This window comes from Agrilus planipennis, unplaced genomic scaffold, assembly GCF_000699045.2.
Source record: "Agrilus planipennis isolate EAB-ADULT unplaced genomic scaffold, Apla_2.0 scaffold66, whole genome shotgun sequence".
Taxonomy (NCBI): domain Eukaryota; kingdom Metazoa; phylum Arthropoda; class Insecta; order Coleoptera; family Buprestidae; genus Agrilus; species Agrilus planipennis.
Window position 1 is genome coordinate 316,314 of NW_020438868.1, and position 27,018 is coordinate 343,331.

Genomic DNA, 27,018 nt, shown 5'->3' on the forward strand with positions numbered 1-27,018 from the left:
CAACTTCTCAATTATCTCTAATTTCTTAATTTCGGGGAGGTGGATATTTTCAGATCGAGTCACAAGCGAGCCAATATTGAGCAATGGTTAGCGATATTAAAAAGGTTTAGAGACACATATGTCGCCTGTCTTTTACTCAACTTATCAATTGTCTCTACTTTCTTAATTTCGAAGAGGTGGATGTTTTCAGGTCGAGTTACAAGCGAGCCTATATTGAGCGATGGTTAGCGATATTAAGAAGGTTTAGAGGCACATATGTCGCCTGTCTTTTACTCAACTTCTCAATTATCTCTAATTTCTTAATTTCGGGGAGGTGGATATTTTCAGATCGAGTCACAAGCGAGCTAATATTGAGCAATGGTTAGCGATATTAAAAAGGCGACATATGTCGCCTGTCTTTTACTCAACTTATCAATTATCTGTACTTTATAAATTGCTAGAGGGTGTTTGTTTTCATGACGAGTCATAGGCGAGCCCATAATCAGTGAGATTCACGAATATTAAAATATAGTTTACAGATGCATACGTCGCAAGTCTCTTACGCGTCTTATCAACTGTCTCTATATTTTTAATTTCGGGAAGCCGGATGTTTTCAGAATGAATCACATGAGAGTCAACATTGATCGATTGTTATTGATCTTGAAGAGCTTTAGAGATACAAAATAAAAATTAGGTTTACGTTACTATTACTACCATGGTAGAATGAGCAGATTACGAGGATCCTATGCTTTATCTAAACCTATTAAATGAAGCGTATAGTAACACAACCAAAAGTGAACTGACGGAAATAGAGAACGGCAATAAAAGTGAACTTAATTTGAACGGGCGATTTGTTCAGTTGCTTTCTTTTCATTTCCGACAGACAAGTGGATATAACTATACGTAAGGGCAAAGGTAATTTGTTTAAGGAGCTCGCGAGCTTGCACAAAATTCCTTATCCGCGAACAGGAGCCGTATAATTTTGGCCAATTTAATCCCAGGCAAATGTGGAACTCATTCAAAACATCGTAACATCCGAGAACTGGGGAAAGATCGAGAAGAAGACGATGTCGGATTTAATTAAAACAATCAGACATGCACTTCAAGAGCCCAAAATCGTCGGGAAATTACTTAATAAATTCATAAGTGGGTAATTTTTGCCTATTTCTACAAATATACGGTTACATTTATACTCTGATTATACAGACAATTTTTATATATAAGTAATATGTTAGTGAAAGAACAAAACACTTAGAAAAGGTCCCACACTTTCAGCAGCAAAGAAATTGGACCTTTTATGAAACATTTAACGAAACAAAATGCCTTTTGTTGCGTCGTCCTTCTATTTTCCGAATTTTCAAAAGCGTAACTCGATTAAGGAGTAATTGTCCATTTTTTGTCGGAGTGTACTTATGACATTAAATCCTTCTTTTCCCCTGTAGGTGCTATATTTGAACATAAAAAGCCTCCTTTAGACGCGTCGCGCTATAAAAACGGCAAGATGCTTTGTGGGAGACTCATAACTCCCTTTTTATTGGAATATAAAACAATCATAACGAGGAATGATTCCAGGAAATAAAAATTTTAATTCGCAACGTTTAAAACTCTTCCATTTTCACCGGAAAGAAAGCAGCTTGAGATATAATCCTGAATTAGAGAATTTTTTTTTTAATAAATGTAGAGGAACGTCGCCAAATTTAATTTTCATTAATAAATGTTTTTATGCTTTTTAAGGTGGCTTGGCTGAGGGTGGACACCCAAACCATTCTCACTATACACGGCCATGTAATCACCAAGAATCATAGGGTGGCAGTTTCGCATAGTGATCACAGGATTTGGTATTTACATATACGAGATGTCAGAGAATCCGATCGGGGTTGGTACATGTGCCAAATCAATACCGAACCCATGATTAGCCAGGTTGGATTCGTCAACGTTGTCGGTAAGTTGACATTTAATCGGTCAAATTTTATAAAATCAATATACCAGGTCTGTTCAAAAAGTATCACGAATATTGTGTTTTTTTTCCAATTTTCGAAGCACTTCAAAAAATCATTTCTTGTGATCTTGTTCAGTTCCTCCTTCGATGCCGTCTTTATCTCCTCAATAGTAGCGTAGCGTCGTCCTTCCATGGGCCTCTTCAGTTTCAGGAACAAGAAAAAATCACAGGGGGCCAGATCTGGGAAATACGGTGGCTGCGGCATTATTAGTGTGTTATTGTTGGTCAAAAATTCACACACAAGGATGTGTGAGCAGGGGAGTTATCATGGTGCAAAAGCCAATTTTTGTTCTTCCACAAATCCGGGCGTATCCTCCGAGTTACATAGCGCAAACTGCGGGTAATATTCCTTATTGACCGTTCTACCCTGTGACAAGAACTCATAATGCACTACTTCCCTGCAATCGAAGAAAATTGTAGGCAAAACTTTCACGTTGTGTACTTTTTTCGGTCTTGGCTTGTGCAGCAGCTTCCATTGGGGTGATTGAGCTTTGGTTTCCACATCATAAGCATAAACCAATGATTCTCCACCAGTTATGACCCTCTGGAGCACATTTGGGTCGTCGCGGACAGACTCCAACAGCTCCTTAGCAATGTTATACTAGATTTTCTTGAATGTTTTTAGCGTTAGCTAAAGTAGAATCCTAACAAAGAATGAACAAACCAACAAGGGTCTCCAATTGAGTGAAAAGCATATCAAAAAGTGCATGATGGTTGGATGATTGGAACGGTAACACATAACACTCCAGTTGTATTAATATAACTTCAACTTTACCTATCAGTCATGAATTGTAGTAGTTTTTAAACCTTTCATATACGTATTCAGATGCAATTCTATTAAGAGAGGAAGATATGAATTCTGTTTCCATAGTTACTTGCATTTCCTTGTTATTATATGTGTACCAATATGTACTATGTAGAAAAGGGTTTTACGGCTGAGATGTATGTCTGTGGATACTTTCAGGTGGAATTCGATTCATTTTGGTAAAAACATCGGCGCGACATATGCAAGCGAGTGTTTACATTGTGTCGATTAGAGCTCCGTCAGATTTCTTCCTTTGCTCGCTTTCATATCTTATTTCGATGCAATGAGATTTTATGATTGAGGTTTATGTAAAGTTCAGCGTAGTCTATAAATTTGCACATAAATGAACTGTATATTCATAAAGCCCCTTCATGCAGCCAATCGTAAATCACGAACAAGCCAACATCACCAAAATACGCCCTTAAACGTCATACAGTTATAAACGTAATCAGCAATACCGTTAAAACACAATGTAGAGGGAGAAATAAAGCAATTTAAAATTTATAATCTATTAAAAGGAAACCACGATACATTTTCGTCTTAAACGTTACATTGTGAGTGGTACGTAAAAAAATTAGGAATGTAGAGTACGAAAAGGTACAGAATTTTAGGGGTCGACACACTGAAACAAAATTATGATGATGGATCCAACATCTTCGCCTTCTTTCTGAATAATGTCAATACATATTTATTTTTTCCATAAAAAAATATTTTTGGTTTCGCTTTCTGTTTTAAATTGCCCTTGCTATGATAATAAATACTCGTTCGCGTATAGGGAAGAGATCACGGCTGAGGGTCCAGTCTACTGCACCTGCATGTTCTTGCTTAAGTAGATACAGTTAATAGTATCCTTACGCTTGACTAAAAATATTCTTGTTCGACACAAGGGACATTCGAGGGCATACTGTATCTAATTCTAGGTTTAGTTTTCCTTGCGTTTTTGCAACCCTATTGACATACGAGGGTGGATTGATAAGTTTCCGGCCTAACCAAGAGATGACGCCACTAGGCCTACCTTGAGGTGACATTCTATAGTACCATCCTTGGATAGCTTGTAGCTATAGTTTCAGCCCGATCTCCTTGCTAGTGTAGGTTTGACAGCACGCTGAACAAGACGCCTCTGTGGTTTTCGTAAAAATGGAAAAGCAGGAAAATCGTGCTGTCATCAAATACTTTTATTTGAAGGGGTTAACGCCGAAGGAAATTAAAAAAGAGATGGACTCAACACTGGGGACATCCTCCCCGTCATATTCAACCGTTAAGCAGTGGGTTTCCGAGTTTAAAAAGGGTCGTGTGAGCACCTCTGATGGGCCTCGCTCAGGACGCCCCGTTGAGGTCACAACTCCAGATATGATCGAAAAAATTCATCAAATAGTGCTGGGAGACCGCAGATTGAAAGTGCGTGAGATAGCTGAGACCTGTAAGATGTCATATGAACGTGTGCAACATATTTTGCACCAACATTTGCATATGGAAAAGCTCTGTGCAAGATGGGTGCCGCGTTTGCTAACAGTCGACCAAAAATTGATTCGAAAAAACATTTCTACCGCAAATTTGTCATTGTATAAGCGTAATCCAAGCGAATTTTTGCGTCGATTCGTAACCGTTGACGAAACGTGGGTCCACCACTACACTCCTGAAACCAAAGAACAGTCTAAACAGTGGATTGGACCAGGGGAACCAACTCCAAAGAAGGCAAAAACAATTTTTTCGGCGAACAAGGTTATGGCTACTGTTTTTTGGGATGCAAGAGGTATTATATACATTGATTACCTTGCAAAGGGTAATACTATCACTGGTCAATACTACGCAGACTTATTGCAACGTTTGAGCCACGAGGTGAAAATTAAACGACCTCATCTGGCGAAGAAAAAAATCTTGTTTCATCACGATAACGCACCAGCGCACACGTCAATCGTTGCGACGGCTAAAATCAACGATCTAAAGTTTGAATTGATGCCGCACCCTCCTTACTCTCCAGACCTAGCCCCGAGTGACTATTTTCTGTTCCCTAATCTCAAAAAATGGCTTGGCGGTAAGAGATTTGCGGACAATGAAGAAGTAATCGAAGCTGTAAATGGTTATTTTGAGGAGCTTGACGAATCAGTCTATAGAGATGGCATTAATAGACTGGAACACCGCTATGAGAAATGTATCAGCCTTGGAGGAGATTATGTTGAGAAATAAAAAAAAAAATTTTTAAAAACCTTGTTTTTCTTGGTCAGGCCGGAAACTTATCAATCCACCCTCGTAGATCCGAGCCGCCACTGCCTCTCTTACTTTTCAGTCGAGGGTTTTAAAACAATTTTTTAATAAAAGCTGTATTAGCGCAAATAACTACTCTTTAATATCAGTTTGAGATGACAATTTGTCATTTTCGTACATATATAATGTTCGTTTGAACGCATTGGTTGAAGTACCTACTGATATTGTTTCAACATTGTCTCTCTGCACTTGATTAAAGGTTCATTAAACAGTGGCGCCCGTTTTACGAGTATGAATTTAAATGATCCGTTAGCAGCAAAGGGAAATTTCGACGTTATGTTCACAACTAATTAAAAGGGGCAATCGGTTGACTAAACGACATAGTCGCATAGCACTCGCCAACACATCTTTTATGTACCATTATCCCTTGATATCTTTCAATTTTCCAACAACAGCTAAATTGCGATAACATCTTTTACAAAAAAAGGCACTTGGAAAAGGAAATTTTTGAAAAAACGTATGGTAAATTTTGTTTTATTTCTTACAGTGCCGCCTGACATTTTGGATCATCCTACAAGCAGCGACATGGTTGTCAGGGAAGGGTCAAGTGTAATATTAAAATGCGCTGCTACCGGGTACCCTAAACCAAATATAGTATGGAAAAGAGAGGAAGCTAAATCGATCCTCTTAGACAGTGGAGACGAAGGTACCTTTTTGTTCGTATTTAGATTTTAAAAATTTAACTAGGACGTAAACAGTTCAGTCCCTCTACAGAAGAATTGACAATGATTTTAACATTACCTAAACGCCTAAAGCGCGTAGAAACCATGAAAATAATACAAAAGAGCAGAGACAACTGTCGTGTTGTCTTTTCCTACTGTAACCTTATAATTTATTATTTATAATTTTCCGAAGCCAATTATACATCCGCCCAGAAATATAGACATAAATGTCCTACATACAAACATTTCTGCATCTGGTTTAAATACACATATGTATCTATGCTGTGAATGCGAAGTTTCTACTACATTTCAGTTATAAAGGATGATCGAGACGATCAAAGGGGTTTCACAGGCGTGCTTTTTAGTGATTAGACCCGGCAAACATTGCCGTGGTCGACGGGCAGCACCGCCCGGGACCCGCTCTCGCATCCCATCGGACTAATAACGGTAATTATATCGCACTCGTGTTGTAAAGGCGGCCGGACCCTCTCTCGTTGTGTCCTGCTGTTTACCGGAATTTAAATTTGTCCAAAGGATCGCTCTTGTGCAAATTAAAAATGACCTTTCACCATCCCATTTCTCTATCGAGAACGATGAGCAAAATCGATCTCAAAACAAAACACAAAAACTCGGCACATTCTGCATTTCCTTTCACATCAGATGATAAAAATTAATATTGCTCTCAAAAAAAGTAGAATATCCATTATCTGGGAAGTTACGATATTGTTTAAGAGAAAAACGATTTGCTATTTTGGTATATAAATGATCTCCCACTGGACCTATCGGGAATGCTGAAGTAGTATTACAGGAAAACGATTTCACAATCAGAGAGCACATTTTACTATATCGGCATTTGAGATTGAAATAAAAATTGATTAGACTTAACGTCATTCGATTTAACGACAAACTCCTTAAAATGACTTTGGTTGGTTTACATTGTTTTCTACACAATATTACACTCTATATAGCATCACATTCACTCTATTAAACGACAACAATACGGCATTATAAATCATTAAGCAGTACTTTCTAAGTTGCCGAAATAGATAAGAACTGCAGCTGTGTACGTTGTTGAAGAAGACGATCCTGTCCCTCCACCAAGCATCAAACAAGCACTTGATGCAGCGAAACTATTAAAAAAATACTTTTTATATAATCAAATTGATCCAGCAGTATCTCAAGATATGAGTAAGATACGTAACAAAATACAATTAAAATATTGGAGCAGCAAAAAACATCAGACGAAGATAACAGGCTATACGCAATGTATGAATAATAATGTTCGTGTGCAAAATGTGTACTATATTGGTAAATGCATATTATTATAGAATAGTAAAATAATATCTTTTATTTCTTTCCATTTAACGACCACTCTTTATAACGCCGAAAAATGTTGAGTTCCTTAAGTGTAGTTATATAGAGGAGTTTACACTGTATATATAGGGTCATCAGAAAATTGTAGATATAGGGTGATCGAAAATAGGACGCTATCTTGATGACGTAGTACATTAGAACCGACCTATCTATACCCATCAAAATTATCAAGAATGCGAGACATTAAAAAAAAGATGAATGACAATCACCTACTGAATAATCGATTGGTTGTTATACGGTATTATTTCCATTAATTTTAAGTTTAACAGAGAGGGGTATACGATGCTTCTACATAACCTATAAAAACGTACATAAAGAGAGGTTAGGTAGATATGATGTGCAGGACCGTTGCCAAATCTTGGAACGCCATTTCCCGGAACGGAGAACATCAATAAAAGAAGTCGGTTGACTTGAACTGAAAGAGAATGAGACGGCTTGGCCAGATAGATTTAATAAAGGAATAAAAAGTGACAAACACGAGGAAATTCGGATTTACTTTTCGGATTGAATTGAATATTGCACTTAGACTGATGAGAGCGAGGTTTTTCAAAGGGGCTCATCGTACCGAGAGAATTTGCCTCCCGAAATATTTTTATCAAACTAACGGGGTCTAAATTGAAATGATTGGAAAACTCATTATTGACTCGGAGATAAATATTCCCGCTGTGCCAGCCATAAAAGACAGAATTAAAACCGCCTGGAACGTAATTAACGTTTTTGAAGTACGGACTTGGCAATGACTAATTCCGCAGGGGTCTGTTTGTTTTAAATATTGCGTTTATATAACAGAATTAATTACTTTAAATATTGGAGAACCTTCTAACTTTCCGATCGGATAACTTTTTAAACACAAAATTAAACAGATTATTTTCACGTCTGTTATTGAGACATCTTTCGATGGTTGATCGTAACAGAATAAGTCACGTTTTTAGGAAATACGACGGGAAATAAAAAAAATATTTTCTGTCTTTTAATACTCGCAATAAGTCTGAAATATTAATCTGAATATGTAGTGAGTAAAATTTTCAGATTAATATTTCATATTAAACTAACTCACTTCGAAAAAGTTGTCTGAATTTGTATTTATGTTTAATCATAGTATATTCAGTATATACGTACAGTTACTTAGTACGACGGATCGTTAACCTTGTAGGTCGGTAGGTCGTTGTTGCTGTTGTCACCTTTCGTAGTTTAGTGGTCAGAACATTGGTGTGTAAAGCCAAAGATCCCGGGTTCGATCCCCGGCGGGGGTGTGACAACAGCAACAATTTTTCCCTCATTAATTTGGGGTAGCGTGCAGTGGGTAAAAAATTCAAAAGAATGAATTTTCAGTATAATATTTCGTATTAAACTAACTCACTTTTAAAAAGTTGTCTAAAATTGTATACATGTATGTTCGCAATAAGTCGTTTGCACCATTCAAAACAAGAATACAGTGCACCCTGTACATCATGTCTGCAAATCCTCAGAAACACCCTGTATCTTTACGCCTACCTATCATATTGTTCATTAATTTTTGCTTTTACATTTGTTATAGTTTCTTTGGTGGAGGGTAGCGAGTTTCATTTGAATCGGGTCACTAGATTGCATATGGGACCCTATCTCTGCATTGCCTCCAACGGCGTGCCACCCACGGTCAGCAAAAGAATCATGCTAATAGTCCAGTGTAAGTAATTGGCTATCTCTCCTCTACCCCTCTCCGCACCCCATTCGATGTGCCGCCACGGCTTTATTTGTGTTTTATAGTAATTGAAATGAAACAGACCAGTTGCGCTTTGCAACTATTGTCAATAACGTATTTCCCAATCAGGACGAAAACAAAGTCAAAATATTATCGCCATAAAGAAAAGATAGCAAAAGAATTCTGATATTTCGAAAAATACGAATTTCTCTGAAGGCATTATTCTATTAAGAAACATAAATAAACCACTCGGTGCAAGGGCGGAAAATAGCGTTTTCCTTTTATGATAATGCACGGTCACACTGTGGCCAAAACGGCGACAGACATTCTCAAACAATTCATATCTACTATTCTAACTTATCGGGGGTTGAAAATGGATTTTCCGCGTATATTCTACTTTTTTTTTTTTGAAGCAAAATCGCTTTTTTGATTTCCATCAATTTCGTTTTAAGCGAGAGCATCAGCTCGTTGTTATTAACCTTTCCGTTTACGATTAAAATTGAAGCAAAAGTTCACCGACGACTGATGTGAAAATCAATAGTCTGTGCAGTGCTAATTACTATGTAGATTTAATTAAGGCACACTTCGAAACTTGCTACCTGGGCTCTCTATTTAATATTTTGAAATTGAAACTTCGTAGCGTTCGCTTTAAGTGACGACGTTCCTCGAGTTTGCTGAAGAATTATTCATCATTCAGCAGCTTCGCCGGTTTAGATCGAGCGAGCCATTGCACAATAGTTACCCCTCCTACCCGTTGGAAACTTTACCCTTTAGCAAGGATCCGACAGGTAGACGTTGGTGGGCGCTGTAATTTAAATGTAATTGCCAAAAACAATCGCTCAGATTAAACAGAGCTTAGATCATTTTTAGTCGAAAACCGTTTCCCGAATATCTTACATTTTGAACACTCATTTATCGTTCAAGTAAATTTAGAGATTAAATAAATTCGATAATGCAACCTTTCCAGAATTATTTTAAAATTCCGATATAATCAATGGGGTCTTTTAACTTACGAATGGAGGTTTCCTTACGACGTAATTTATTTCGTTTAATTTTGACTTCGTCATATGTCTTATAAAGAAGAGAGGGCCCATTACGCTTCCTTGCGGGACCGCTCTTGTAACATCTTATTTTGACCGTTCGCTTTTTATTTGTAAAATAGTTCTCTATTAATTTATGTGTTAGGTTTCCAAAACCAATCTAGTATGCCTTTCTTCCTTTAATTAGAACTGCTTTGTTCATTCGTCTATCATTGTCTGACATTAAAGTTACTTCCTCTGGTATTGTATAGTTCCGCCGATGATTTGGATTCAGAATCAACTGGTTGGCGCCAGCGAAAAACAGGAAGTCACCCTGGAATGTTATTCCGAGGCCTATCCCAAATCAATTAACTACTGGACAAAGGACGATGGCCGTATCATTACCCAAGGTAAGAATTATTATTATACCCTTACTGTGACTGAAAGTTTGTCAGAAAATAATTAAAGAATTGGATAATCTTTACTCAGTCCATTGAGGAACATGCTTACAGAATACATGAATAAAATATTCTAGACGTCTTAGCTTTCACGATCCAAGTCTGAAAACATTTTGATCGCGCCCTGTACGAACTATGAAATAATAGACATGAAGCGAATTTAAAAGTACAAAATTGAAATAAATTGCTACTAATAACAATTCGTAGAAAAGAAACGAGGAACAATTAATTCCCGGGAGCTTTAGCTGTAATAGATGTAACATATTTTGTTATACGAGCTTCCATCGTTGCTTTTAAGTTACTGCCTTGAAATATCTAAAACGTTTTCGTTCACTTGCNAATAAATTGCTACTAATAACAATTCGTAGAAAAGAAACGAGGAACAATTAATTCCCGGGAGCTTTAGCTGTAATAGATGTAACATATTTTGTTATACGAGCTTCCATCGTTGCTTTTAAGTTACTGCCTTGAAATATCTAAAACGTTTTCGTTCACTTGCTGTGCAACTCAAAGTATTTAAATTGTATGTCCATTAACCCAGCCAGTACGGCTTTTTCCACTTTAAAAAGCTCTGAAAGCCCATTTATGTTAGACAGACCTACAGAAAGCAGCATTAAGTATTTTTCCTAATTATATATATATATACATATATCTGCCTGCTCCATCAAAAGCTAACGCACGATGAAATTCTAATAATTCATTTCGACTCGAAACATAACAGCAACTATTCACATTTTTTTAAATTCATGTTCATCGTATTACTAATTGTGATCTAACGATAGCAGAAAAATAAATAAGGAAACAAACTGTAAAGAAAGCAGCAAATTATCTCAATCCATTCCTCAAAAATTATATTTAATTATTTTTTCAGTTTTATGTCAGTAGACAGAATGTACAAGTATTTAACATTAGTGGTGTAGTCGAATAATCGAATGTTAAATATTAACCTGTGAAAGACGAAATCTCGTGGGGATTCCCCTGCTTATATTGTCGTGTATCGCATCACCATGTGTGTTCCCGATTGTCTCTCATTCTTTGAGAGATTGTTGTTGCGGTTGGAGTGTTTGAAATGTTTTTGTAAAGGTGTCATCATCATAAGGTCGTCAGTCCTAAGACTGGTTGGACAGGCACCTCCACTCTTTCCTATCCTGACTCGACCTTCATGCCTACCAACCTATCTCGCTCGCCTGTTTCTTATTGACTTCCATATTGAGCCCTTTGTTCTCCTATTTTTTCTAACAGCTCTTCATTTCTAATCTTCTCTATCCACGGTATCCCCATCATTCCCCTGTAACACCACATTTCGAACACTTTCGAATCTCTCTCTCTCTTTCGAATTTCTAAATTAACAGTTCGCGAGCATACAACTGACTTCTTTTTCTTTCTTCTGCTTTATATCCCTACTGCTCTTTCGGTCCTGACTTATCTGACTTCCTAGTGACCTAAAATCGGCCACTTTTTCTAATTTTGTAAAGATGTACGAGAAATAAATAATAAATGACGTTTAGCTCGCATTGCGCAATGACCTGACTTCAAGAGATGGCAAAGGAATAATTATTCTGCCTTGACTCCACCATGTCTCGGAAAAAAACCATAGTGACGTCCCTGCAATCGACATTATACAAGATGGACTTAACTTTGTAAAGTAAGAGGACGTAAAGTATCTGAAACAACTTTTGAGGTTTGTTGAATTAATAAGTAAAAAGGGTAACTGCAACAGACTAGGATAAAATTGGCAGCGAATTTCGGTCTGTTTGGCAGATGATCCGTTTAGACGAGGCAAAACGAGTTCGAAATGTAAAACATCCTCAAAGGAAACATATATATATATTAGAGTTGATGGAAACCACATTCGCTTTAACTTTTGTTCGAATATATATTAACATTTAATATCAGACCATAACCGATTTCAAAGCTAAAGTAATCACGTATGCCACTTACTCAAAACAGTTAATATTTAGAAAATAATTGGCTACTCTGAAATTATACAGGACTCTATTGACAACAGTGGGTTTAAGAGTTGTGGTATATTTCCTCATCATACATTAGAGCTCATGTGAATTGATTTCTAGAGTCACTTACTAGGATTCATACAGTTACGTAATGTCAAGCGGGTGAAATCTTAGGAGAATAAGGATTACGTAAACTTTCCTATGACGTAGAATGGTGTCTTTACAGCAAGGACTACATTCTGAATATAATACAGAAACAATGAGACAAGGCGCCGTATTATACACATACCTATCCTGTAGTCCTTCGAGATGGATCCCTTTACAATATTGTTCTCTAATTTAGGTAGGAGTTACAGTGAAACGCGTAACTTGGATTGTAGACGCTGCAAAGTGAATGCTGTACATGCAGTTACACGTGTTCTAATTTAATTTTCAACTATATGAACAGAAATTGTAATATCATAATTAGCGCTAAGAAGATGCAATAGTCGTTGTCAAGTAAAAACAGAGCCGTTTGCGTTTCATGTAGGAGGAACCTATAATAGCAAGCTTTTATAATATTCTGGAATATTGGTGAAATAAGTATCTAATAATATAGTGTTTATATTACTCGTTAAAAAATTAATTTTAACCGATTCACTATATAATATGTAGTCACATTCTGTTTGGATATTTAATGATGTTAATTTCTCAATTATCTAGTAATGTAAGTTTATTTCCTATGATTTCCATGTCCTTCTATGACGTGATTGACGTACCTAGATGGTATCTGTCTGGTTTTTAACGTAACTGTTTGATGTTCTGTTAAACGTTTCTTCAAATTTCCACCAGTTTGTCCTATATAAACCTTTTGGCAAAACCCACACGTTAGCTTTTGTAAGTGCAATTGTATTTAGGAAGTTTTATTTATTAACCCAAAAGCTCTCTGGAATTTGGAATAGTGATGATAACGACAATAATATAAATGTGACTTTTTTGAAGATTTCGTTTTGGCTATGATCATTTTTAGTAAGAAACATTTGTAGTGGTAATGATAATCTTCCAAATGATCTTCCGCCTTTTTATAATCTGATAAAGAAGACGTTTGGCTTTATTTCGCCTGAAACTGCTTTCCCGTATTAGTTTATTTGCGACATCTATTCTTTGAAGTAGCTATTAGTGTGTAAAATTGCCTGTTATCCAATCTGTTCCCTTTTTATTTCGCAGGGGCAAAATACGAGCCGCACATGGACGACAATGCATACAAAGTGCACATGAAATTGACAATTCGAGCGGTGAGCGCAACCGATTTCGGATCTTACAAGTGCATCTCGAAGAATTCGTTGGGCGAAACAGATGGCACCATAAAACTTTATCGTGAGTACAATTTTATTCTGTTGCCAATTTGACCGTAAGCCTTTCCGCTCTTGTTAATAACTCCGTATTCTTCTCTTTCATTCGAATCAGTTGTTTAGTCGGTCGAGGTCGGCACGACGAATAGGAATAATAAATCCACATTGTGTACAATTTCGAACATAAAATGATGAACTTTTATGATGTAGGGATGAATAGAAAACCGACTAGAAGATAAAAAGAAACAATGCACAATGCCATCGTCATCATCAAAAGATTGTCAATGCTAAGACTGCCTCCTACCCTGAACCAATCCTTCCGTTTCCCAAAACCTAGAAGACTCCACATCCATAACCATTTGCGAGAAGTAATCTAATCCAGGTCCTCTCCTGTCTCTCATTACTTTTAATTCTATTACCAATAAGTCTCAGAAGATATCGTACCATCATATCCATCATATTTCTTATTGGCTTCCATTGCGTCATTTGTTTTCCTACTCTATCCAATACTGGTATTTGGTATTGCAGTATTAGTACATCCTAACATTGAAAAAAGTAAGCTTATAATTAGCACTCGCTAATTAGGTATTTTGGCAATCTTTAAATTGCCGAAAAAGTGGCTCCACGACTGGATTCTTCTCTTTAGAACAGTGATTTCGAAACTGAGGGTAAATCAATTATTCAGTGGGGGAAACAAAGAACCTAATAAATACGTAGCTAGATTAGCTACATTATTAAAAACGAAGACGTAGCGGCCAAAGTGGGATATCTTGGACTACGCCAGAATAATACTTTCAGAGTAGAATTTCAAAATTATGATTATGACGAAAAGATGGTACTGAATATCCTACTCTAGCTAACAGAGCTTTAAAAATGTCAATACCCTTTGTCACCACCTATAAATGTGGGAATGGGTTTTTGAAAACAAAAATCAAAATCCTTCTAAATGTGGAACATGACTTAGGATGCGCTTTAAGCAAAATTAAAGATAACATAAAAAAATTTGAAAAACGCAAAATAATACCAGCCGTCACACCAACTATCTTTACTTAATTTATTGTTTAGATATATAAAATTGTAAGAATGATGTGCAATTCGTGATAATTAAAGATATTTGTATTTGCTTGTGTTGTTTGTATTGATAACATTTTAAGGTGGCGGTTAAAATCGGTTTTCCTAACAGGTCACAGGGGTAACAATATTAAAAAGGTTACGAACCACTGCCTTAGAAGGTTCGACTCGCGGACAATCTTAAATATTCGAGAACATTCAAGTAGATAACAGTTGAGCAGGTACAGTCTCAGTTTTATCCAGATTTATATGTAGTACTAAAAACCATCCCCACAACTCATACATACTGATTCTCGAACATTCCAGAATGTTCTCGACTTGAAACACGAAAATATCCTAAGTGCATTGGTCAACTATCTTCAACCCCTGTATCACCCACACCCTTATAGCTATCGACAAATGACAACTATACTTAAAATTCGAAAAACAAAACTGCTGTGTTCAATTTTTATAAAAACAAGTACAAAGCAAATATCTCTTTGTGGCCGTTTCAAATTTATCGAAACACAATTCGTTATTAAAGGCAGCAACACACAAATGCCATAGCTTATTACGGTCCTAAATTTTCAATATTTGTTTCTGTTTTTGATCCTGTTCCGCCTCCCTTTAGAAAAACGCCGAGTCGTCTACAAAACCTATATAATTCAACAAACAAATAAGCAGATTTCAGTTTCCAGTGTTATTATTTAAAAATTTCATTCTTTTGTNTGTTCCGCCTCCCTTTAGAAAAACGCCGAGTCGTCTACAAAACCTATATAATTCAACAAACAAATAAGCAGATTTCAGTTTCCAGTGTTATTATTTAAAAATTTCATTCTTTTGTTAGCTTCTGTTCTTGTGTGCGATAGCGAAAAGTAGACAGCGTGCCTAGACGTAGGATTATACGAAGCGCAGCGAATTGAGTCAAAATAAAGCACATAATCTCTTAAATAATCTCCGGCAGCTTCCTGGTTCGTCGCTCGCGTCGACGTATAAAAAAGAAAACGACCAGAGTTTAAGGATTACAACTGGTACGTTCGAGAGCTTTACCTGTTCGATTTTTATAAACACCGCTTTATGTGAAAAAAGGTGTGAAGTGAAGAAGGGATTTATTCAATTGATAATTTAAAAAATATCAATCGTTATGTTGACTCACATAATTTTTGAAAGTTAATTCACTTCTTCAATTCTTCATGGACGCAAACTTATGTGTGACTTTCTTCACCCTTAATTCAAACAGCAAAAGAACTTTCCTATAAAGTATTCCGATGGGAAATTTAATTTTCCACAATTGTAAAAAACATCCAAGTACATAATTTTTGAGTTATTGTGAAAAAGTTGTGTCGTAAATAACGAAAAGGAATTAAAAATCGTAAAACACTGATAAAAAAATATAACCATTTTCCTTTTTTCCTGCTTTTCAACTTGTTACATTTACTCCCTCAATCAGATCCGAAAAGTGTTTCGCGAATTCCACCTTATTCAATTTTAAAATGATAAAAATTGCATACGCTTTCACTCATTAAATATGCACGCCAAACGACTTTATCCTGATAGTAAAACCAGTTTCTTTATGTGATAAATTATTTTCAAAGGTAGGCTGGTTGGTGGCCTAATTCGTTTACATGGAAATCTGTTTTGAATATTTGAAAGGGAAACGTCGAGCTCTTCTTCGAATCCAAACGCTGTTGTATAAAATACGAAAAATGCAACGTTCGTTTCTGACAGTTCCAAAACGGACTTTTCTGTAAAAGGTAGCGCGCGAGTTTCATTTGATGCTATCTTGCTTTCATGTCGCAGAGCGTATACCTCTGCTCAATAATTTGTCATACACGCTATTTGTTACGTGCTCTTGTTGTTGTCAAAATCATCCCGCTTTGTAGCATCCGGAATAACGCAAAAAAAACACACACAGGCGGTTTACATTTTAGGTCTGCAATTCGAAATTTTACTATTCAAGATTCACTTTCTGTCAAAAATATCCATGCACCTACCATTCTCTGCTAAAAGAACAAAAAACAATTTTAATGGTACACGGTGTTCTCTTAATACGTCGCCATGAGTAACGTCATATTGTGTTTTAATTTTTGCTATAAAAAAAAGTTTTAATGAAATCATGAGAAGACCATTAAAATCTTCCTCTGGTTGTACATACTTTATTTTGAGTACGTCACAGCTGAATTCGCTGCACAGTTATCACAAATATTCTAACGTGAACTAACCAGGAAGTCCTGTATTTCTTTCAATTGACTAGAAAAGGAATTTTCAGTTATCAATCTTCTGACATTGGTATTTTTAACCAGGGTTATGCATGACGAACTTGCTGGAAGTGATAGCAATAATTGCTCATTAATTTAGAATTTCAAAATGAGACGAGGACACAGATCCACCCGGTTAAATAACGCAGTAGCACGATGAGACAAGGGCGCACGGTACAAAGATAATTAAACGATAAACGAAGGCATTCAATGAAGCGAATATCTCTTACAACCTGTTTGGTACGTAGACACAATCGGTAAACTTTTCAACTGACACAACATCGACGTATTCGACACGAATTGGTCTCAGTTTTAATGAACTTCTATTGGAAAACATTAAATTACTTGGACCAACTACAATAATTACGATTCCTCCATTTGATGAAGCCACGCTTGTACTTGCAATTAGAGTGCTATTTTATCGAATATGTTCACGTTGGTGTATTTTTGTGTTGTGCATTCAAATTTTGTTCATGAATACTTTCGATTTAATATGGTTCTAAACATTCATATTCTCATTCGGCGTATTTCTATTGCAACGGTCCTCAACGCAAGGCACAATAGATGGTGGTAACGGAAGCTGACGCCTTTTTCCATTTGGTAGGAAACGCATCCGCTTCCGTTTCCAACGGATTCATTTTCCGACGGGATCGGTAGAGAGCTTTGTGCTTCCGGTTCCACCACACATAAACGTAAAATATTATCGTTAAACCTATGAAAAGTTTACTGAAAACCATTTCAGTTTTGCTTCAAACGATTTCTTTCACGTTTATTAGATATAAATTGATGCCTTGTTTTGTTTGCATTATCAACAGGAGCTCATAATGTTAACGAGAAGGATAGACAATGCAATTTAAAATAAGATGCTACATAAAGGACTTTGTCAAGGTAAATTTGCTGTGAAAAGCGGAAAGGAGTCAGGACAACAATCTCGTCTGAAATTCTCTTTCTAACTGAAGTTCTTTGTATAACCTGTGCTAAAGTAAGTGATTCATTCTTCATGGGTAGCAGGTCAAAAGGTTATACTTCTGAAAAAATGACAAGACCTCATCAGGAAATAACGATAAGTAATTCTTGTTCGGCGAGCCCTATCGGACATCTTATATTTACGGGTATTGGCCGATTGAAACGGAAAGTGATTTGGACAAGAGAACCGTTCAAAAGCACTTCCTATCATAATCTTGAAAACAACGCCGCCGAGTAAACAAAATAGAAACAGTGGAGTAGTTGCTAGCAACGATAAAGTGTTGCCGGTCGTATCAATAAAACGCTGAAGTACATCCCAAGGGGAACGAGAACGGAAAAACAAATAGGATGGAGTCCTCTGAGGATATTGTTAACACACGCGAATTGATAGAAAGGATTTAGAGCACGTTCTACAAGGATGAATTTACTTGATTGATTTTGTTGTGAAAGGGAGCAAAAGAAATTACAAGATCACACAATTCAAACGAAAACAACATTGTTTCAGTTGTCCAAAGATCGATTAAGCTAAAATGGAAACAAACACTGGTCTGGAGAAGGCAGTGAAAATTTGTATGTCGTATCGTCAGAGTGGTACAGCAGTTGAGTCCAATAAATACTGGATATACGTATGTGAATTAAGCGAAACTCATACCGAAAAGGAGATAGTTAAAGAAACGGAAACATATAAATAATGTCAGATAGGAAAAGTTTGGTCTATAAGGCTAAAACTAAGCTTTTTGGTCACACTGTGAATAATGGGTACGTTCGAGTTTACACCATCACTGTAATTTAATTCAAGTTTGTAAAATTGTCGACGTAAAATTCTGTAAAACTTAAAGAACCTAAAATCATGATGTTCTTCTGATTTGGAAGACCTTAAATTCACTCCGTTTCGTAATAAAGTTTGGATCAATTTGGATTTAACTGCTACAGAGAGAGAGAGAGTAAGAACGTCTTGTAAATATTACAAAAATTCAATCCAATTTAGATTTCTCAATATCCTTATGAACAACAAACAAAATTTAATTATTTTCACCTGCCGCTTCTTAATTCTATGGAATGGCTGATGTACAAATATGCGTTTAGTCGGTAATTTCCTTAAGTGCCTCCTTGCCAGTGAAATAACCACAAAACGAACCTTATCAAAATTAATTTTCTATGTAGCCGAGGTGAAATACATATTTAATATGCTTTCGGACAGATACGTTTAAATACTAACGATAATCTTCGAACATTATCTACAAGTTAATAAAACGACTGGCATTTGCTATCGGATTATTCTCTGTTGCTAACTACCTACTACTATTAACGACAGTTTCATAATCGACAAAACTTACTTACTTGGCGTAAGTTATTAGATTTCGGTGTATAGTTAGTTCACAAGACCAGGTCATATTACATACGTTTACTGTGTATGGTTATATAATGAAATCTAAATGACATTTGGAACTTGCCAGTAAAATGAAATGATAAATAAACCAATTTAAAAATCCTGCAATAGGACAAATGGTGATAGATGGAATAAATGCGCGACTTCAAAGTCAAATAACTCACTGATTTCTTATTATATTTCACATTGAAGTGAATGACAAATGACGCCAAATCTCCCTTTGATATTCGTTATACTATAGATTATAGGGAACCACCATTATTAAAATGAAGTACCCATCCATCTATATTTGGACGGGCTCAACTGGTATACAGATAATTTTCGTTCAAGACATTACTTGAAAGTTTTTCCATTTCACTCAGAGTGCTAAATATATTACTGATCGATGACGAGTTTTCTAGAAGCTTTTAATCGAAACAAAGCCAATGATTTTGTTGTTCTAAAGTGATACATTTCCGGATCGTTGTTTTTTAGCAATTTCATGAGAAATGGCAAAGTCGTAAACTTTTAATTACGCGTTTTATGTGCCGATAAAATGTTAATGCCATGGAGACGCTTTCTCTTTTGTAAATTCAGTGTGTAACAAAAATATAAAATAACTTGATAATAATTTATTATGGCATCGTTTCGATGGGCGGTTAAGTTGGAACAAAATAAAAATAAGAACGGGGACGGTATCTCAGAATTCAAAAATAAAAACCAGCAACCTTCCAAAAGAAACAAGGTTATAGTTGAGACGTTTAAAATTGGCATAGTCCCCAATCAAACTGTCGCATTTAATTTCTTCTTTCAACTTATTAGCTAGAGTAGAGCGGTTGCTGACAGAACGCCTACTTTTATTCGCGACAGACGTTGTAGGTGTAGGGAATACCGTAAATATAGAAAAGAGATGTCAGGTAGGAATTGCAGCGGACACTAATAAAGAAAAGGCAATAACATTACACCAGTTAATGTGTAACAGAAAGAGACGCAGACAGGCAGAATTTGAGCATGTCGTCAGCATCGGACTTTAAAGAAAGTTCAACATTCTCAGGAATTTAGGAAAGCAAAGAGTTTTGCTTAAAGATATAATTCCAACGAGGCAGTTAAAAAAGCCGACCCTGATCTTTGGCCTACATCTAACCGCTGCATCGCTTAGTATTATCCGGTTATCTCTTTTCATGAAGCATTTCCTAACTTAACAACAGCGTGATCAAAACACACCAAACGACCAAGTGGAAACAAGAAAGAAGATACGTCCATTTTCACAGACAATTTTTTGCAGACTTTGCCAATTTTGGTCGCACTAACTATAGTCAATAAAAGAATTGGGGAACATTTTCCGCAGGAATACTTATAAAAGTACCTACTTATAAAGGACAAGGAGGTTTACAAAAAGAATTTTCATGTTCGTTCCACTGATTTTTCATTTACTTTCATATACGCAAGGCCAATACCTTAAGAGATAGGTAAATTTATTACTTATTGCAAGATGTTTTTAGATTTTGAAGTATGCATACGTACAATAGAGAAATGTACATCTTTTTTGTTGTTGTTCGTGTTTTCGTTTCAAAGTATTTTTCCACAGTTTATTCGATTTCCTCGATTTGCATTAAATATACCGCGGTTTCATAGAGAAAGAGATTTTGTAAGCACCACACCATACACTCGAATAAAGCCTCTTTAACGTGTTAAATCCAATAAATTCTCCTTTATCGGGACCCGGCTTCCGAATGCAAGCGCCCCAAGAAAGGCAATGCATCCAACACGATTAACTGCGCAACCTTATCTTTATAGCGTTGTAAAATCTTTTAAAGTCGAGGAAATGGCATACCTTATATTCGTACGTTTGAAATGTGACCAGGTCCATAAAGGAAATCAAACAAATATTTTTGTGGTTAATTGCAAACGTGATTACCGAATGTTGAGTATTGTACAGACGACGCGATATAACAGGTCATCATTGGACAGTTACATTTGCAACTGTATAATATGTACAATCTAGGCACTTATCTGCCCCTCTATACTCCTGTTTCCGATTTTAGCGTATCTGTTCATTGATCTAATAGCCCAACTGCTTTGGGTGGAGATGTTTCTAATGGAAAGAGAAAACTACTGGAACATTTCTATAAAGTGTTTGGTAAATTGAAATAACAACTTTCGCAAAGCTTTTCCATCCTCGAAAAAGAAATAGTGTCCACTTGAAAATGTTGGATTGGTAAAACGCAGAAATTGCTTCTATATGTAGTCTGACATTAAATTGAACAGACTCAAACGTTTAACACTTTCAACACAACAAGGTATTAATTTTATAAATACGAACCAGCTTTCCAAATTTTGGAATCTCATGTACTATAGTTGATGAGGATACCGTGGATACCTTCTCAGGCATGAAGATCTATTCAGTGACATATTAGAGACAGAAACGGGAGTTAGGAAGGGTAGAGGTACACCTAGATTAGACTACTGTTCGCAAATAGTTAAGGATGTGGGATGTTTTAGTTTTAAGGAAATGCGAAGATTAGCTCAGGATAGGAATGAGTGAAGGTGCGTGTCCAACCAGTCTTAGAACTGACGACCTTATAATGATGATGTACTATACTCAATACTTTTTTCTTTTGAAATATGTTTCTGATATTAATTCTAATTCGAGATCAGTTAAAATATTCTTTTCATTTAACGAAAATAATTCTTTTACAGATACATTTCAATATTAAAAATTCCGCGAAATGGTCGAAGTCCTGGTTGATTATCAAATTTATTATTCGTTTCGCTGTTTCAGATGTTCCATCAACGTCGCCTCCATCGTCGGTCACCAAGGCAACGGAAATTTTGTCTTCTAGAAGAAGTAATATTAGAGATGGCGGTAAGGTCTTTTAAAAACTTCACGAAGACGTAATTCTCTCGTTCGTTAATTATTTTTAAGGGCAAAAGAAACGGCGTCCAAGTTACAATCGACTTGAAACTGTCAGATAACGTATTCAATAACGTTGATTATACTATTTAAAAATAATTTATTAATTTCTAAATCTCAAATATTCCACGTATAGTGTATATATATTAAGAAACATTTTCTGATTAAGGTAATTCAGTTCACAACGGATACATGGAGGACGGTAGACACACTAAGTCAAAGGACTCACCGGAGCAAGCAGTGCTTGCAGGAACAGGTGTGTTGAATGCCTTAAACTTTCATTATATGCATCTTAGCTTCTCAACACAAATTTTTGAGTTCAAACAGCTTTATACTCGAAAACCGTGCGGGATGTAGGGTCCTGTAAACGTTGGCTAGTTTCGACTTAACTAGATAAAAATTTAAAATGAAAACGCCAAGATTTCATCAATTTCTTGTTGCATTTTACGACATATATTGAAAGATATCCTATCCAAAGGGGTAAATGAAAACAAATTTGAGGGGGTTGAAAAAATTATCTTCAGTAGATAGACTATCTTCGTCAAAGACGAAAATCCCATGTATTTTCTTCATTGTTATCTCCTCCACGCCTAGACAGACTCCATAACTTAGCTGCTGGCGAAGCCCTGAACGTTGACTGACATGACAGCCGATAGTCGTGACGTCAGAGTAGGCGAGGAAGGGGTAAATTTGAACAAGGTCAAAAATTATCCTTCATAAGAAAATCTTTCAAAAAATCTCCTACTTTCTGTTTTCGATGGGAAGACTGTAACATACAGACATAGGAGCGGATGGACATACAGTTCTGGTTGGCTACGGAACCCTATAGAAGGGCGTTAATATATTTGACTAAAACTATTCTCCTTTCGCAGATCACCTATTGCAAAATGGAGCTACGTCGGCCAAAACGATAGACCATCAGCTAACGGTAATATCGAGCACATCAGCGACAAATGCTCGAAGTTTTTGTACCACTTTGTTTAGTGTTTCCCTCATATCAATCTTCATTCTTAATATTTAAACTACATAAGACCATTCTATGTACAGTACATACAAAGAATAAGAAGAAATATAATCCAAAAAATCCAAGTGATATGTATGTATAAATAATAGCTAGTTCATTTGAACATTTACATTAACCTAAACGTAGAATCAGTATTAATCATTACATATTTTAAAGATTTCCTTGTCTCTAATCCGATAACGAGATGTCTCTATTATTATTAAGCTACTATTAACATCACTGTACTACAAAACGTTTTTCTTCTAAGAAAATACTTTTATTATCTCCATATGATTTTAAATGCCTACAATAATAATAATTTTCTGTATATATTGTAAAGCTGAATTTTTAATTTTACCTAAAGTTAGTTAAATTTCAAATACCCAAGTGTTGTAATTTAGATTTACTTCGATTTTTAAATGGTGATAAAAGTGTGTACTATCTCAAAAATCTATTTTAAAGCTGTACATGATTGTTCAATAAAATATACATATTTTAGCGCAGTTTCTGTCGAGATAACTTTTAAACAAATTACGACATCGAAATCCAGTGATAAGGATTTTCAGATAAACACCTGCTTCTACTTATTACAAATCGATAAAAAAAATATCCAACCGTAGTAACACCGATCGACATAAAATACTATCAGAAGTATTATTGAGAAACTTTTCATTTGTTAACTATTTTTATTGTTCTTTCCACAGTGTGCATTTACAGTATTATCAATTTAAAAATAAATAAATGTCATGTTACCGTACTTAAACATAAGCGTAACGTAAGAATCGTCATTCACTTTTGTCCTTTAAATTCATCACCAATTCTTCTTTCATGAGAAGGTAATTTTCACCCCTGTGAGCGGCAGGATTTTCAGACATCCTCTCCTCCAATTCGTTCTTCAGTTCTTCCTCGGTTGCTTCACAAATGGGTTTCCCATCAAAGTTATCTTCATTATAAATCATGTCTTTACGTCTGTATGTCCCATGTATCTACAAATCGCACTGTAGTAATCAAGGAATAAAACATAAGAAGAATTTGCATCTTTGCAGGTAGGTTTTTATGTCAATTTAGAAAATACTTTTGTCGGCCTAAGTACGGCTCTTATATCTGCGAAAGACGCCCAAAATATTTACGTACGTTACGTACCTTATCCCAAATTTCACAATTAAAACCATAGTTAACGTGAAAATATTGATGGTGGTTATCATGGAACATGGTATCGGGTTGCCACGGTTGCCACCATGATGCTTTGAAGTCTATTCCGGAATGGTTAATTATTCCATTGTAATAGACGTAAAGGCAAACGGCATAGAAAGTCGCTAGAAAGAATTTTTGTATGAAAATTAAGCACGCACGTATTTCTTCTTCGTTTTTCTACGAATAAAGAAGAGACTTACCCCAGTGGCAGGGTATGATAAATAAGGGCAGTGCGTAATTGAGCTCCAAGTGAACCGATTCAACGGGATGGATTGCTGTGACGGAAAATGCCGTTGGTTGCTTGTACTTGTGATGGAGCTTGTGGAAATGCTTGTAAAGAAACGGCCTGTGATATAAGCGATGCAACAGGTAGGTACTGTAGTCCTGTTTATTATAATATGAAAAAAAAATCCTATTATTTTAAATGTACAATAGAATCTATGTACTAAATGGTATACATCTGGCATCAACGAAAGGTAAAAAGGAAACTCATAGACATCGAAAAACTTCAAGATGGCATGTCGAAACGATTAAAAGTACAAGACTATTTCACTGGCTAAACCCATATAGTTCATTAAATTTCATTTTTCAATAGATTCTTAATTATAATGACGTGTATCGTCTACATTTAAAAAGCAAAACCTCTCAACATCGGCTAGTGAAAATTGTACGAAGATTTGGCTTTATGAATTATTTAAACAAATATTTCCGTAGTTTGGATCTTTCCTATTAGCGGAATTCCTTATTCAATATAATTATTAGTTACTCTTAATTGTTAGCACATATATCTAATTATGAAAAGATTCCAGTCATTTAACTATTAAACAAACCAGAAGATAAATCTTGTGGCGCATTCGCCAAAGAATTTATTAATAACGAAAGACAAATCTTGCGTCGTTTACCCGGGGAAATGGAAAGTATATAATCGCTCTGGGAACAGTTTTCGCGACACTCGCAACAAATTACGTTTAATGCACCTGTTCTCCGACAGTATACAACATAAAAGCATTTCCACCCCAAAAAGAATATATTTTCTTATTAATAATACTTTAACTGGAGCTGCGCGAGTTAAATTTTGGTACTGCTTCGGTTCGGTCGGGAATGGGTAGATACTATACATATAAGATCGCGGCAATGTCGTAATCCTCTTAGCGAAAACATCTAATGAGGACGGATGTTTCGGGAGGATTACTAAAAGCTCCTCTATCTACCACTAATAAGCGGCACCGTTAGCGATTATAAGTTCGGAATTTATTAGTTTTATCCGGGGCGACCGCGGAAAACTTCTTCCGGAACTTACCAGGGGCTTGTTAATTACCGCTACCAAGGTAAATAATATACGTATAGTCTATGTATAATACAAGCGACGACGAGGGACGTGTGCATTCTTGCCTAGGGCGTAGGTTGGTTGCCTTCGGCGATGGCCATTTATTCGCTAGGTCGAAAACTGCAGCTTAATGAGTTATAAGCGCAAATTAGACGCTGCCTTGTCGAGGGAAAACAAATTAAATCAGTTTTTCCTGGAAAATACTCTTGATAACGAGTTTTGAAGATACACACGTTCTATTCCAAAAAGAATACCTTCAAGCAAACTAGGCCCTTTTGACTCCCGAGTGCTCCTGAGGTATAGCCCAGGAGATCCTCGTTACTCCTGCGAAGATGAAGGGGCTTACTATGGGATTGGAACGAAGAAGAAAAGGAGAAAGCAATATGGGTTATGATTACTTTCTCGTATTCATTAAAGGGTATGGAGCGACCCAAACTACCCTTACGTAGCGGCTTCTACACAGTCAAAATTTACCCGACTCTGGTCTAGAGCACAGTTCACCATTCGGGCGGTAATCTGTTCGATTCGGAATCCGCTCCAAATTCTTCTGTGGTTTCCTTATTGAATCATTTGGAAAAACATTGGACCTATAATATTCCACAGTTAATCTTCCAATTTTCTTTTTCTGTCTTCATTTCGTCTAACTAATCTGCATCTTCTGAATCACAGCGACCTCCCTCTCCCAATATTTCTAGTGTAGGGCAGAGGAATTGTAATATTCCACAGCTAATCTTCCAATTTTATTTTCCTGTTTTCATTTCGTCTAACTCATCTGTACCTCCCAAATCACAATGACCTCCCCCTCCCATTATTCCTAGTGTAGGGCGGAGGAATTGTAATATTCCACAGCTAATCTTCCAATTTTATTTTCCTGTTTTCATTTCGTCTAACTCATCTGTACCTCCCAAATCACAATGACCTCCCCCTCCCATTATTCCTAGTGTAGGGCGGAGGAATTGTAATATTCCACAGCTAATCTTCCAATTTTATTTTTCTGTCTTCATTTCGTCTAACTCATTTGTACCTCCCGAATCACAATGACCTCCCCCTCCCATTATTCCTAGTGTAGGGCGGAGGAATTGTAATATTCCACAGCTAATCTTCCAATTTTATTTTCCTGTTTTCATTTCGTCTAACTCATCTGTACCTCCCAAATCACAATGACCTCCCCCTCCCATTATTCCTAGTGTAGGGCGGAGGAATTGTAATATTCCACAGCTAATCTTCCAATTTTATTTTCCTGTTTTCATTTCGTCTAACTCATCTGTACCTCCCAAATCACAATGACCTCCCCCTCCCATTATTCCTAGTGTAGGGCGGAGGAATTGTAATATTCCACAGCTAATCTTCCAATTTTATTTTCCTGTTTTCATTTCGTCTAACTCATCTGTACCTCCCAAATCACAATGACC

General features: G+C 36.2%; 2 protein-coding genes across 2 annotated transcripts in view; one reads left to right on the forward strand and one right to left on the reverse strand.

The window, feature by feature from the left end:
• Nucleotides 1-1,701: 1,701 nt before the first annotated feature.
• Nucleotides 1,702-23,504, forward strand: LOC108734672 (lachesin-like). Its single transcript, XM_018466319.1, has 8 exons — nucleotides 1,702-1,921; nucleotides 5,536-5,694; nucleotides 8,622-8,750; nucleotides 10,057-10,194; nucleotides 13,401-13,550; nucleotides 21,951-22,034; nucleotides 22,252-22,338; nucleotides 22,955-23,504. The coding sequence occupies exons 1-8, from the start codon at nucleotides 1,702-1,704 to the stop codon at nucleotides 23,101-23,103; spliced, it is 1,116 nt and encodes a 371-aa protein (XP_018321821.1). The 3' UTR covers nucleotides 23,104-23,504.
• Nucleotides 23,505-23,756: 252 nt separating this feature from the next.
• Nucleotides 23,757-27,018, reverse strand: part of LOC108734726 (delta(7)-sterol 5(6)-desaturase erg31-like) — a 13,680-nt gene continuing 10,418 nt past the window's right edge. Inside the window, exons 4-6 of the mRNA XM_018466375.2 lie at nucleotides 24,480-24,663; nucleotides 24,229-24,401; nucleotides 23,757-24,071 (exon numbers count right to left, since the gene is read on the reverse strand). Of these exons, the coding sequence (XP_018321877.1) occupies nucleotides 23,871-24,071; nucleotides 24,229-24,401; nucleotides 24,480-24,663 (558 nt within the window). The 3' untranslated portion in view covers nucleotides 23,757-23,870. The remainder of the gene's footprint in view (nucleotides 24,072-24,228; nucleotides 24,402-24,479; nucleotides 24,664-27,018) is intronic.

What these genes read in the sequence shown, in the direction of transcription:
- LOC108734672 (XM_018466319.1), top strand. Translation starts at nt 1,702, where the DNA reads ATGCTTTTTAAGGTGGCTTGGCTGAGGGTGGACACCCAAACCATTCTC. An exon ending in AATCATGCTAATAGTCCAGT is followed by an intron (nt 8,751 to 10,056) that starts GTAAGTAATTGG and finishes GGTATTGTATAG; the next exon opens with TTCCGCCGATGATTTGGATT. An exon ending in TGGCACCATAAAACTTTATC is followed by an intron (nt 13,551 to 21,950) that starts GTGAGTACAATT and finishes TCGCTGTTTCAG; the next exon opens with ATGTTCCATCAACGTCGCCT.